Source organism: Myiozetetes cayanensis, unplaced genomic scaffold (genome assembly GCF_022539395.1).
Source record: "Myiozetetes cayanensis isolate MyiCay16 unplaced genomic scaffold, myiCay2020 scf4, whole genome shotgun sequence".
In the NCBI taxonomy this organism is placed as follows: Eukaryota; Metazoa; Chordata; class Aves; order Passeriformes; family Tyrannidae; genus Myiozetetes; species Myiozetetes cayanensis.
In genome coordinates, this window is record NW_026087631.1 from 7,800,936 (window position 1) to 7,815,716 (window position 14,781).

Here is a 14,781-nt window from a genome sequence, read left to right on the forward strand (position 1 = left end):
CTCTGGGCTCAACTCTGTGACTCTGCATTTTTGCATGTACATTTTAATAGTCTGTGTGGTCTTACGCGTGTGACTGGATTTTTGCAGAAGGTGTCGTTAACATGTATTTGAATCTTACCAAGTAATACTGTCCTATATCCATGGGCATGTAGTGTCTGCTTCCAATTACAGCCTATCCTCAGACCCTGTGTGTAATAAGAAGCCTTTATCCTTACAAAATGCTTTCCTGTCTCCACAGATCTACAAAGCAAATTACGCAAGAGACTTACAGTTTCTAGGAATAAATTTAATAGTTTCCAAACTGGACCTTTTTGTTTGTTTGTTTGTTTTTCCTTTTTGTCTTTGTAAACAGCTGGATATCCTTGATCAAGGTAACTGTGGCAACATCTGCATACTTTTAATCAAACTGTACATTTTTTCAGGCCAGGTAAAGCAGTACCTAATAAATGTACCCAAAAGTTTGTATAGCACAATAGATGGACTAGCTTCCATGACAGAATACTCACGGCAATGAAAAACCTAATTGGTTTGAAATTCTAAAAGGAGGTATCCAGTATTTAGTTTGTAAATCTCAAAATTGTGATGGAATTGCAAGCACTTGGACAATCATAATCTACAAAATTTTATATCCTATATTCCAGTCCAGTATTGAAATTCTTGGCCTTGACAATAAAAAATACCCCTGTTCTGAAAGAAGTCTCATTTCTCTCCTATTAAAATTGTCAGATGGCAGCAATTTTCCTTTTCAATGTTTTATAATTTGGACATTTTCCTCCTAAAGAAAGGATGGCATGTGTTCTAATGGGAGTAGATCAAACTACGGCTATTTCAGTTCCAAGAAACAAACCCTGGCTTCTCAGACTAAAAGATCCCCCTTTTTCCTGTCTTCAGCAGATTGCTTTCCTTTAAAAAACTCTGGATTTTCCCCAGGCATGGTTTAACCGAAAGCAAAAGTAATTTCACTTCTGTTTCCCTTGTAGATTTCTCCCGACAAGCGCAACGGGCTGAAGGGTGCAGCAGAAGTGGCAAGTTTTTTCCCTGCTCCCGTTTCAAGGAAGTGTTACTGCTGTTTACACGTTTTCTTCCCCTTCTTTATTGTCTTACTTGGATGCAGGGTGACGTACTGAGCCCCCTTAGAAACGGATGCTCGGCACCTTTCCTGCCATTGAAGAGCTGAAACCCGGTCTTGGCGCGCTGCCACCGCATCCCTGGAGTTTTCGGGTTGCTCTTCGGAGCAGCCAGAGCTTAGCTCCTCACAGCGATGCTTACGAAATGGAAACTCTCGGTGACATCAGACGGATGCTCGGAATTATTTTAGGCGGATGCAAAACATAAAAAAACCACGAGACACCGAACACGAGGGAGCGGCCCCGGAACGGTCGCTCCGCGGCCCCGGCGGCGGCCGGGAGGGTTTGGCGGCGCACCGAGACGAAGGAGGGGCGGTCGTGTGCGGGGCGGCGGGGCCTGGCGGTGTCCGCGGCTCCCCTGAGTGCCCTCTGCACCCCTCATCTCCCCTCTGCACCCCTCATCTCCCCTCAGCCCTCCCCGAGCCCCCTTCGTCTCCCGTCAGGCCCGCCGAGCCGCCTCAGCCTCCCGCGGAGATGGATGACGAACCCGAGCGGACCAAGCGCTGGGAAGGAGGCTACGAAAGGACATGGTGTGTTCGTCCCCCGTTCCCCTCCCTCACCTTCTTTCTGGCGAAAGGGGAGAGAATTAAAAAAAAAAAAAAAAATCTCCCTCCCGCTCGCTAACACTCTGCTCTGCGTAGGGAAATTCTTAAAGAAGACGAATCCGGGTCGTTGAAAGCAACCATCGATGACATTCTCTTCAAGGCGAAGAGGAAAAGGTATTTTACGTGGCCGCAGGCCCGCAGATAACCCCGGCTTGATCAGCCTGAAAGTGGGTTTTTGTGTCCTTACCCCTTCATGCTTCCTGGTTACTTCTTGTTGCACCGTAAGAAACTGTAAAATGAACTTTTAACTTTAAGCACCGAGTGTGTGCAGGCCGGATGCCCCAGGTTTATGGAAGCTGCAGGTCTTGATCTGATGGAGCACTGTGCAGAGCGCTGCAGTCACAATCTGGGCAGCTTAGAGGAATCCTCCAGCATTTTTTTTTTTTAAACGTGCAAATCATAGAGTTGTGGAATGCTTTGGGTTGGAGAGGACCTCAAAGTTCATCCAGTACCGACCTGCCTGCCATGGGGCAGGGACAGCTTCCCCTTGACTGGGCTGCTCAGAGCCACATCCAACCTGGTCTTAAAAGCTTCCAGACATGAGGCATCTACAACTTCACAGCTTCTGTGGGCAACCTGTGCCAGTGCCTCACCACCCCCATCATAAAAACATCTTTATATCTAACACAAACCCACTCTGCTTTAGTTAAAAATGTTGCCCCTTCTCCTGTCACAACAGAAGCTGGGGTTTGGTATCATGGCACCAGATTTCTATTTCAAATTTCAGAAAAATTACCAGAAAAAAAAAAAATCCAACTTTTGCTTTCAAGTTATGTTAAAACATTCAAATTTGGATAAAATTTTAGAGCTTCATTAAACCTGGTAGTAAGAAATAGTTTTTATTTGCTTTCTGAGAGGCTAGAAGTCTGGGGTTGAGTTGTGGGATTTGTCAGTGTAAATAAGTGTCCGCAGTTTGTTAACTGCTGCATATTGGGCAGAAGTCTAGTTCAGGATTTGTTTTGGGCTTTTGTTTTAGGGGCCATTTGTTCATTTGCATCTTACTTAAGTCCTTCTGTGTTTTGATAGACTCTATGAACACCATGGACAAGTTCGACTTGGAATGGTATGTTGGTATCTTCACCCTCTTCTGTCCTCGGTCCAGAGCTGCTGGACTACAGGTGTTGTTCCTGTTCTGAAAGACTGCTGACCTAACGTGCTTGAGACCAAACCTTGTGCTTCCCACCAGTTGTATTTTTTTTAAAACATTCTTTGCTCCATGGCAGGGTGAATGTGAAGCATGAGCATTCAGAGGTGGAATTCAGAGGTTGGGCACGTGGGGTGTGTTTTGCAGTGGGGATCGCATGAAAAACAGGTGTAACTGAAACAGCTTGTAAAATAACAACGTTGCTTTAGTCCAACACTGAGCTGGACTTTCAGATGAAAACATGAAGGTTCCAGCTATGCAAGTATTGCAGCTTATCTTGAGAGGAAAAGAGCAGTGTGCCTTTTTCAAGAGAGGTGGTTTGGGTTTTCTTTTTCATTTTGAAGGAAAAGTGGACAAATGCGTTACTTTTTCACTTGATTGCATTGCTCAACATTCTGAATTTTCCCAGTTTGAGGGAGGAAGTAGTGGCTTTTTTAAGCAAATGGAATAAAGAATTCAGTTCAGGATGTATTCTGTGAGTGATTTTCACTTATGCTGGAAATGCAGATGCGTCACCTTTATGTGGTTGTTGACGGATCAAGAACGATGGAGGACCAAGACTTAAAACCGAACAGACTTACTTGCACTTTGAAGGTATTTCTGGACTCAGAAGTGTTCTCTTACTGAGCCACTGTTCCTCTATAAACCCAGCTGCATTTTGCATTTAAAAGAATTGTAGTCTCCTTTATGTGCATAGCCTCAGCTTTCCTATCGTCCCTGCTTTTTCCCCCTTGCTTTTGTTGCTAACCTGTGATTTTCCTGTGTTTTGAGTAGTGTGACACTATTTTGCCATGCTCATGTACTTCTGTACAGTGAAAGCACTTTATAAGGACATGTGAGGGAAAGACCCTTTATGAAAAGTGTTTGGAAATTAATTGTTGCCCATAATAAGGGGATGTAAGAAGAACAGACGTGTTTTCATTGTACAGCTAGAATTGTTTATATTTTTTCTTTCAGTTTTTTGTGTTTTTTTTAATGAATTCTGATTTGAAAGGATGTTAGTCAGGAGTTGAATTGGATTGGTGTTTCAGGCATGGGGGACTTGAATGGCGTACATATGGTACTATATGGTCTTCCCTAATAACACTAAAGCACAAAATACTGGGTTGTAATGATTTTGTACAGATTGGTGCTTTGTGGTGTGTTGGAAACCTCCATTTGAACCACCAGGAGTCTGGAACTTGAACATATGATGTGAATAAAGTAAAAGGGGGGACAAGTTTATGAAATCTGCATTGCATTGGTAACATGAGATGAAGGAGAAGGGCTGGGGTGAAAGAAAAATAGAAAAGATTGTCTCATTCCCTTGTTTTGTTTTCCCCAACTTTTTTTTTTTTCTTTAATTATACTAGGTGTTTTGCAGATATCACCTACTTAGTGCATGTGGAATAAAAGTGTAATTAGTTCCTAACAGTCTTAACTTTTTTTGTAGTTACTGGAATATTTTGTTGAAGAGTACTTTGACCAAAATCCCATTAGTCAGGTATGTACAACCATGCGAGAAACAAGTAATAGAAAGCTATTTTAAAAAGTATTTTAAGTTTTAACAGTATCTAGTAAACTGTTCTCTGTTTATGTGTACCCTCCCATCCCATCTAGTGAAACTTTCGTTTCTGCCTAAACTAATGAAAATAAGAACCAGTCTCTTTTGTTATTCCTAGCATCAGTTCTGACACAGAAGACCTGATTATATTTTTTTTTCAGACACTTGGAATTTTCAAAGATTCCTTTTTATGCAAAAGTGTGGAAATACACAGTTTGTATTAACTGATGCATCATGTTGGGCTGCTGTTTTTACGCTTACAAGAAAACTTGTACGGACTTGTATGGTTAAAAAATTTTGATCCATAAAGAAGTACTGGGCAAATATAGCAAAAATATTTTAAATAAAAAGCTCATTTTAAAATTTGGTAAGAAATGTTTTGACTTTTTTTTTTTCCCTCTTCCAGATTGGCTTAATTGTAACCAAGAGTAAAAGAGCTGAAAAAATGACAGAACTCTCAGGTAGAGAGTTTAGTTTTGGTTTTTGTTTGTTTGTTTGTTTTAATTGGAGATGTTTTTATCTGTTTCATTGATGTTACAAGTTCTACCTGATACACTGCTGAAAGTGATATTACCATATTTTTAAAAGACAAATTATTGCATGTCATCTGAAATCATAGTCTTTGTTTTGATCTGTTTTGATCTAGAAGCACCACTGTGTGCTTTTTGCCACTGTCTTGTCCAGATTACTGATAAAATATGATTTGTTTCACCGTATAGTGTTTGTTAATTTTGTATGTTATGGCACCTGTGTGTTCTGTGAGATCTGATCAGATGTTAAAAGCAAGGTTTTGTTGGTTCCTTCCTACTGTTACAGCAGTCTCTGTGACTTCAGAGATAAAGCAGACTTTATGGAAAAAATTGAGGATGAAGCAATCTTGGAACAGCTCTTTGAGGATAACAGAATAAACTAAACTCTTTTTTTGCTGAAACGCTTTGTGAGACACTTTGCACTCATGTTGACCACTTAATGATAGACAACAGTGATTTTATTTTGTTGGCTTCCTGAAGTTTCTAACAACTGGATGCCTATAGAGTAAAAGTCTCTCTGTTAATACATTGTTTTATTGTTTTCTGCATTCTGATTGGCATATCAGTTTCTAATGAAAAAATAGACAGTTTTTTGTCACAGGTTGATAACTTGTTGTAGACTTCATTGCATATGTAGTTAAATATTTCAGTTTTTTTAACTTGTTGTGTCAGCTGAATTGATTTTTTTTTTTTTACTTACAGGAAACTCAAAAAAGCACGTAACTGCTCTGAAGAAAGCAGTGGATATGAACTGCAGTGGAGAGCCTTCTCTATATAATTCCCTAAATTTGGCCATGCAGACTTTAAAGTTAGTATTTACATGGAGGTTTTTATATTTTCTTTGTGATTGTGAATTTTCTGAGAGGCAGAGACAGAACTTTTTTCTGAGGAGCATCCTGCATCATGTTGACTTGAGTTTTTGATTATGTTATCTTACAATACGAATTGTTAACAAGTTAAATATGCTGGTAGTGCAGAAGCTGGTATTTAGAGGTTTGCTGCTCATAAAATGCAACAGTATTTTGAAACCAAGTAGATGATTCTATGTAGATTTTGTAATGAAAGGCATAATTATTTTTTACTGGAGGGCTGAGGTATGGGAGAGGACAGAGTTAGGGGTTCATGATAAGAAAACAGGGGAAGAAGCACCACTGAGTCACAGTAATCTTGTAGGAGTTTTGGCATTCTTTAGAAAGATAAATTTTCACATGGGATAGATTTAAAACAGTTTTTTGCTGTGTAAGGTGTTGAGATGTATCCCAGTTTGGAAGACTGAACAAAAGGTTGTAGGTAGAAACACTGACAGAACAAAGTTAGTAGTCAGTGTCATAAAAAACCGTTTTAATGATAACTGGAAGAGAGTTTGCAACTAAGAACCAAAAGTAGTTAAGACTAATGGATTTACACCTATAAACTGATTAGAGATTTTTATTTTAAGAAGTCAGAAGACTTGCTGTAGTGTGGGTAGTTTGAAGGTAAATTTTACCTGTGAGAGCGTGGATAAGGTACAAGGGATTCATTAGAGCAAACAGTTAGATAACAACTACACAATCAAATACTGTATTTTAAGTACTGGAAAGGTTTGGCTTATGGAAAGCGAAATTCAGGTGCTCAGAGAAGGATGGTATTAGAATTTGTAGAGGACTTCATGTTGTGTCATCTTATGACTTCAGTGCATTAAAGTCCTTGTAGACATTATCATATAGGTAGCTTAGTGTGCAGCAGTAAATTAACTATGTACTTTCCTTAGGCACATGCCAGGACATACAAGCAGAGAGATTTTGGTAGTTTTCAGCAGCCTGACAACATGTGATCCAGCCAACATCTATGATCTAATTAAGGTACAGAATTGCAGTTTGACTACTGCATTGAACATCTAAGCTGTTAGAGTAAAAACAGACAGTTGCAGTGTCATCACCAGTTAATTTTCATTTAAGACTTTTTACTCATTTTTGTTCTGCACATGAATTTGAGCATGCTTTCTTTTTCTATTTAAAGTGTTTAAAAGCATTTAAGATCAGAGTATCTGTCATCGGACTAAGTGCTGAAGTTCGAGTCTGTACAGTACTTGCCCGAGAAACTGGTGGTATGTATCTGAAGTTTAGTAGTTATATTACTAACACAAGTTCAAAATCAAAATTAAGTAACTAATGTTTTATAAAATTCATTAAATGCATTTTGATATTTAAGGATGAATGTTTTCCAATGTGCTGGCAGAAAATTCAAGGGTTTCCTAAATCTACGAAATACACAGTAGTAAGTGAAATTATTATGAGTTGGTAGCTGCAGCTCTAGAGGGAAGAAATAGATATATTTTCAAAACTACTGTTCCATATTAAGTTATGTGGTGTGGAACTTAGGCAATGTGACATGTTGATATTAATTACTGCAGTGGTAACTTTTACAATATCATTACTACAGTGTAATGTTGGGAAAAAAGCAATGGGCCTTCATATGTAATTTAACATTCTGATGTTACCAAATTTAAAACTTGTCAGTTTCAGTAGCATTAACAGGGCTAGTTTTTAGGAACAGGTTTGGATAAATTATTTCTTCTCCTTAATTTGTTTTCTGTCGTTTGGAGTATATGTTTGTATTCTCATCTGCTGATAACCTGGGAATGAGGCATTTATTTCTTTGTGACAGGAACATACCACGTGATTTTAGATGAAGGTCATTATAAGGAACTGCTGATGCATCATGTTAGTCCTCCACCTGCCAGTTCGAGTTCTGAGTGCTCCCTTATTCGAATGGGTATGGTACAGTTTTGTTAAACTCCGACCACAAGGTCTACTCTGTCTATTTATTTGTATCTTCTGTGTTAAAGCCTTACAAATAGTAAGATGCTTAATAAAGACATCATGCAATTGTTGTTTTTTTTTTCATTTTGACTTGCATTTTGCTAAATAAAGACAAGTTTTCTTGATGTTGTTCCTGCAAAGTAGTCAGCGTTAAATAAAACTAAAAAATAAGAGAAATCACTCAACAGCAGTTGGAAATAATAATAAAGTGGAATGATATTGCTTGTAGAATACCTGTTATAAGTGTACTACTTAGAAATGAAGGATGAAAAACTATTTTGTTCCTCCCTGTTTTTTCCCTGCAGAAGACAACTATTATAACCTAATTGACTGTAAGAGCCATATGTTTAGCCATGTAGTACATATTTGTGAGGAGCACTATTGTGATGTTCTTTCAGCAAGTAGAATAGGTACCTTCTTTTCTCCCAGTGTGTTTCTCGATAAATGTAAGCTTGAAGTTAAACCAAAATAGGAACTATAATGCCACAAAGTAGAGCACTGAGTTCTGACTTTGATCCACCCCTTTCACAGAGAGGGATGTTTGTATTTTTATGTGTAGATATAAATACTGAAGAGGTTTACTTGTTATAGGTAAAGCCTGAGGAGCTGTTGGGAGAACCAACTGTCCATTTGTCATGAGCTGTAAAAAATAAGTGGTAGAAAGAAAGGTCCCTGTTACAGTCTCCAGAATGTGCTGTAGTCTCATCTGTCACATACTGCACTTGGAAGGTGAATATAGGCTTGGTGTCTGCATATAAAAAAATACTTTCCCTTAATTCGAAACCATTGTTTAAGTGAACATTTGTGTGCTGCTTATTCTGCTTTCCTACCATTGCATGTAGTTTTCTTTTTCACTGTTCTTCAGAAATGGGGTTCCAGTGAGCTTCAGTTAATACAAAGTCTATGAAAAGACATTTTTTCAGTTGGGGAAAGTATACTCAGGGTTGTGTGGATGTAGGTAGAGACCTTTAGGGAGAATTTGGTACCTAGTAAGAGTGTGTTATTTCTACTGTAATAAGAAACAAACAAGAAGGAGATAAGCCTAAATATTTAGAATAGTCTTTGAACTACTCCACTGAAGTATGAAACTGACACATTACTTGCATGTGTAAAATTGTTAATATGTAATAATAATGTTAATATGTTTTTCTCTTCAGGTTTTCCTCAGCATACTATTGCTTCCCTATCTGATCAGGATGCAAAACCTTCCTTTAGCATGGTGTAAGTAGAGTTAATTAGAAGTCAATGAGCTGATAAGAATTCAATGTCAGTTAGCCACATTTAGAAAATCTGCCTTACAGTGAGAATATTGCAAAATAACATGAAAAAATAGCAAGCAATGTCTTGTGACTTCTCAGCAGATATTTTATTTTCATTTGCTCATCCTGTATGTGACCACAGTTACCTCTGTTAAATATACTTTTTAAACTTTGCATTTAAATTTTTGGAAAATGATAAATGGTGCTTATTTATGTTGTACAATGATTAGGATACAAGGGTGCTATAAGCTATTAAAGTAATTACTGACAATTTTATGTGCAGTTCTTGATTTAGGTATTATCATTATAAAAGAAAATTATTAGGATGAAGGGTATTATCTGAATAAAGTACTTTTTTATCTATTTCCTAATGTAACTCTGAAGGGCAGCTTAAAATAGAGGCCTTTTGTTTACTGTACCTGAGCACTTCTTAATAAAAAGAATCATAGTTTTCAGGGCTGATGTGGGTCTGAATTCTCAGAAGGAAACAGTGTCTGCTGTTTGAAAGAATAAGTACACTAACATGCATCTTATAGTCAATACAGAATATTTTTGTGCCAAAGTAGAAATAGCAATGCAGTTGTCACTCATAACTTTATTTTTTAAAGATACATTGGCGCCTTTAAGTGAGAAAATTTGGTCTTTGTTCTGTTGTTGTGAGAAAATTTGGTTGCTGATATCTCATGATCGTGTCAGTTGCTTTCTGACACACATGGAACTGTTGCATGCGATCTACTGAAACTTTAAATTATTTGCTTGGAAAACTATGTAGTATTTGTAGTTATGTAGTAGTATGGTGTTATCTCTTAGGTACTGAATTGTTTCTTTCTACTGTAGGCAATTGGAAAACAACAGTGAGCCAGGTCTCACACTGGGTGGGTATTTTTGTCCCCAGTGCAGAGCCAAATACTGTGAGCTTCCTGTGGAATGCAAAATCTGTGGTAAGTAGCAAGAAGAGCTGAGTGGATGAAGTAGGAGTTAGTGGTAAGATTGTTAAGGGGTAGAAAAATTCAACTATACTTAGGAATTAAAAGCCAGCTCTGCTTTAAGAGTCTGGCATTCCTGTGACCTGGGATGCCAACTTCATACGAGGGACTTTCAGGATATACTTGCAACTGTAAACCTGTATCATATACCCTGGTATAATGTTATAAACTAAAAGCCCTGAAGCAAAGCAGGGAAGAAGGGTGATCCATATGTGAATGGTAATTTCTCAAGAATCAAGATTTGACAGGCACACCAGTGTTCCAGACTCCTCGATGCCAGGCTGTGGAGATAGAACGCTTTGGAGTAAAAAGGCAGAGGACCTCCAACCTCCGGGAGTATGTGAATGGAAGATTTCCAAGTTGAACCCAAGGGCAGGCTGCGCAGTGACACATGGCAGGCTGTAGAGTTGTAAATGGAAGCTCTTTGGTCTTGCAAATGTTAGTGGACTGTGCAACCAATGATTCCTCCCCCTGTTGCCCTTAGTGAGGGTGGGAGGGAGAATTAGCATGTTTTATATTATTAATACTAAAATGAGCTGTCCTGTTAGCTTCTACAGGCACATGACCAAAACGTGGTAGGTATTACCAGGATGTGTGTATTTGGCAAGAGGATGAAATAATTACAGTTTTGGGTCACTTTATCCTAGCTTTATTTCAAGTTTTTCATACAAAAGTGAGTTTGGTTCCAGCAAGGGAGTAGCGAAAAGAGAAGTCTTGTGCACCAGCAGTGGATTCTCCACAGCTGCAGGGATCAGCAGAACAAGAGCTCAGATGCTCACAGTGCACGTGAGTGAGTGATGGAGACGTTTGTGCCAGCCCGTGCCCCAGCTAACCTGTTCTCGTGGTCTGACCCTGGCTGGCAACTCAGCTCCACACAGCCACTCCTTCCCCCCTGCCTGGTGGGGTGGGGGAGGGAATTGGAAGGGTAAAAGTGAGAAAATCGTGGGTTGAGATAAGACAGTGTAATACATACAGGAAAAGCTGTACATGCAAGTCAAGCCAAGCAAGTAATTAATTCACCACTTCCCACTGGCAGAGTCTCCAGGGAAGCGGGACTCCATCACGTGTAACAGTGAGGGGAGCAGATAAACACCATCACTCTGAACGTTCTTCCCCTTCCACCTTCACCCAGCTTCACAGGCTGAGCATGATGCCATATGGTGTAGGATATCCCTTCCTTTAGCTGGGGCACTGACTGGTGTCCTGGCTGTTTCCCCTCCCAACTCCTTGTGCACCCCCAGTCCTACTTACTGGTGGGGTGAGAAGCAGAAGGGGCCTTGGCTCTGTGTAAGCACTGCTTAGCAGTAAGGAAAACAACCCTGTTCCCAGAACAAATCCAAAAACACAGCCATGTACTTGTTAGTGTGAAGAAAATTAACTGTTAAAACCAGCAGACCTATGTTAGCTGATGCAGGGCTATGGCATGGTTTTGGCAGTATTACAGGAGGCTGCAGTGGAGCATTTTAACTGGTGGTGCGATACAGCAGAACCATCATTGCCAAAGAGGAGCTTCGTACCACTGTGCATTGTAAATGTACTTCTAAAGACAGAGTTAAATGTTTTCAGTAGAAATTTGAGCAATTTGCTTGTTTATTATATTAGGATTTAAAGCTGGAAAGGATTACAGCTTTGGCTTATAGAAGCTAACGGAACAAATAATTTTAATTTTTTGAATTCCTGAAAGCTCTGAACCACTGGGTAATTTCAAATATTTTTTTTTCCTTTTGACTGTATTTTATACAGAAAAGCTTTTCAGTAAGTCCTCCCTTGTAATAATTTTGATGTCTCTTTATTTGCAGGTCTTACACTGGTGTCTGCACCTCACCTGGCTCGGTCGTACCATCACTTGTTTCCTTTGGATGCATTCCAGGAAGTTCCACTGGAAGAATACAAGGGGGAACGGTATGCAAATCATATTTATCTGAATCCCGTAATTCTTTTGTCACCAAAGTAAGAACAGCTGGCAGCAGCTTCTTTGCTGATGGAGCACTGAATGTTTGTGTGGGTTTGGGCACCTCTGGCATTAAGAAATATTTGTAGTTCCCATGAACAGTTATCTGAGTTCAGTTGAATAGCTGAAATAATTGCCATGAATTGTTGCTATGATTAAGATCTTTTTAAACACTGATTGGCTTTTTTTTTCAGTTAAAATAATACAATTTTGCTTTCAGGTATTGTCAAGGCTGCCACGGAGAAATGAAAGACCAAAATGTAAGTATGTTGAGCTGCTTTGGAATTTGCATTGAGAGGTGTGATAAGTAGAGATGATCCTTTAGTATAGTTGTCTTAAGACCAGAAAAATGTTTGTGGAAGTTAATGTCATGGTTAACTAGTGTTCTGTGTTAAAGAGCCATGGTTTTTAGACTGGAGAGTCTATAAAAGTGTGGGAAGGGATTTCCTAGGAAGCTGAATGAAGAAGTTTCCACTCTTAGCCATTTGGAAGCTCAGCCCTGTGGATATACTTGCTGTTAGAAACTTCCAGTGTTTCAGAGTTTCAGTGATGTCAACAACATGTTTTCATGGCACAACTGTTACCCTACTGCAGTGCTATGATGGTGACTTTTTTTAATATTTTGACTTGTTTTTCTATCCTTTCCACACAGGTTTACGTATGTAAAGTGTGTCAGAATGCATTTTGTGTGGAATGCGACCTGTTTGTCCACGATTCTCTGCACTGCTGCCCTGGCTGTATTCACGAGCATCCTGCACCCATATCTGTATGATATCATATCTTTGAGAAATTGTTGTATTTATGTCAGTCTTGCATGAATTAAATTTTGTTTATTCAGCCATCATTTTAACTGACGCATCTCAGAACAAGGTGGTTAAAGAGGGACAAACAATGGCATCATAATGTTTTAATGATTTTATTACTTTTAATATATTCTTAAATTACCTCTATCTATTTTCTCTGTCCTTGTCTAAAAATCTCTGGCTTTTTCCAGCTGTTATTATGGGTAATGTGTATATTTTTAAATGTGAAAGTGATAAAACTGGGTTTTATGATAATGTGGTGATTCATTTTTGTTTCATTATTTGTTCAAAAAGAAGCCCTGAAAGTATGCTTCAGATATCTGTTGTTAACAAGCTTTTGCTTTTGGTGGATGGTGCAGTTCTACATATCAAAATATTCTTTTGCAAGGATTCAACAAAGAAGTTTTTGAGCAAGTAATTGGTAGATATTTCATATATTAATTTCAAGTATTGTGGGTATTCACCTTGGCCTTCAGTAAGACGGCTCAAATACAGCTGTTACAAATGTGCTGAAAACACATTTTAGGTTTTAATGGTGAAACTCAAAGCTGACTGAATTCTATTACTGCTGTGTTTGCAGTTGGGTGGTTTCACTTTCTTGTAGGAGGTTGCTGAAAGCCAAGGAAGTTGCGAAGGGGCAAGGCCTGGATTTATACAAACTAGTGTTTGATGGGCTCAGTACTGAAGATAGAGATGCTGTTGGTCCTGAGGCTACAGTGAGTTGACAGGACTGCACATCATCATCTCTCCTGCTAAACCCCCAGAGCAACAGACAGTAAGGTGGGTGGGGAAGGGGAAGTGTGTGGTCTTATCCGAACATCAAAAGACTCTTGTCATGTGCTACACCACAGGAAGAGGTTACAGGTGCAGTGTCTGCAGCAGTAGGTCACACCTGGTTTTCTCGTCATCTTATGATTGTAAATACATCAGTGGCTGAGTTACTCTGGATGTATATGAAATATGACTTAATTTTTTTAATGGCGAGCTTTGTTGTCAGATTAGAAATGGCAGTATAACCACTGAATCTTAAAACTGCAAACAAGCAAAAAACTCAGACCTCTACCTTAAGTTAGCTCCGCTTTTCATGCTCTTCACACACAAACAATACATGCTACATTTCAGTTCTCACAGGCAGTTTTCAAGTCTGTTAAATATGAAAATTCTCAATTGTGAACATAGCTCTTTCTTGGCTTTTTCTACCATTTATGCCTGCAGGCTGGATAGAAGGCAGTCATTCTGTTGTGTTGGCAGAAAAATGACTCTTCACCTGCATTTCATTTTGTGCTTAGTCAAAAAATCCCTGTAAAGCCTTTGTGCTATGCCTATTACTCTCAGGGTGTCCTCAAAAACTAGCAGAAAAAGGACATAGCCCTGGGGTTTGGTAGGGTCTAGGAGGCCATTCCAAGCCAAACTAATACCCTGAGCAGCTCAAGATATTGTGATGCTGGTGACAGTGTCTTGAGACAGTTTTTTCTGCTGATATCTTCATCTTTGCAATCAGCATTTCCTAATGGAAAAAAGAGTGTTGCCTGAACACTTCAAATCCATTCTAGCCTTTTCTCTTACTAGATACCAAAATAACATACTCCTTCATAGCTTCTGTTTCTGAAAGCAGAAGCTGTCGAGAAGTTGTGGGCCTATACTCCATTACTTGCTTGTGGTCACAGCAATAATTTGGTGTGTACTTTCCTACCCTTCTCATTGGAAGAGCAGTTCAGACTAGCTCCTGAAAAATCAGGGCCAATATTTCTCTGATGCATAAAGAATTTCAGCTGTGTCCTGTGTATTTAAAACAGCATGGAGGGAATTTTCCCATCATCTGTTCTCTTTTTCTGGCATTCACTGGCTGTCAGGTCTCCTTTGCTTCTGGGAAGCTTCAGTCTTTTTAATTCTTGTTATTTCCCCATTTACTGGATCTGCCACAAGATAAGTTAGTCAGTGAGGTTATTAGCAAGCCTGTGAGGAACTCTTGTAGTTCTTGAAGGTTTTGGACATAGAGTGTTGAGGAAGAGACAAAAGACCAAAATATCTT

At 39.1% G+C, this 14,781-nt stretch overlaps 1 protein-coding gene across 1 annotated transcript; it reads left to right on the plus strand.

Moving 5' to 3' along the window:
- Nucleotides 1-1,479: 1,479 nt before the first annotated feature.
- On the plus strand, nt 1,480-13,004 carry GTF2H2 (general transcription factor IIH subunit 2). The gene is made up of 15 exons (XM_050329138.1): nt 1,480-1,657; nt 1,769-1,846; nt 2,759-2,795; nt 3,384-3,470; nt 4,309-4,359; nt 4,826-4,880; nt 5,652-5,757; nt 6,700-6,790; nt 6,948-7,035; nt 7,596-7,703; nt 8,908-8,971; nt 9,847-9,950; nt 11,795-11,897; nt 12,167-12,206; nt 12,599-13,004. The coding sequence occupies exons 1-15, from the start codon at nt 1,602-1,604 to the stop codon at nt 12,716-12,718; spliced, it is 1,188 nt and encodes a 395-aa protein (XP_050185095.1). The 5' UTR covers nt 1,480-1,601; the 3' UTR covers nt 12,719-13,004.
- The last annotated feature ends 1,777 nt before the right edge of the window (nt 13,005-14,781 follow it).

Bases quoted from the DNA above. Each gene is read 5' to 3' on its own strand.
- GTF2H2 (XM_050329138.1), top strand. From the start codon at position 1,602: ATGGATGACGAACCCGAGCGGACCAAGCGCTGGGAAGGAGGCTACGAA. The intron at 2,796-3,383 runs GTATGTTGGTAT...CTGGAAATGCAG, and splicing joins GACAAGTTCGACTTGGAATG to ATGCGTCACCTTTATGTGGT. The intron at 9,951-11,794 runs GTAAGTAGCAAG...CTTTATTTGCAG, and splicing joins TGTGGAATGCAAAATCTGTG to GTCTTACACTGGTGTCTGCA.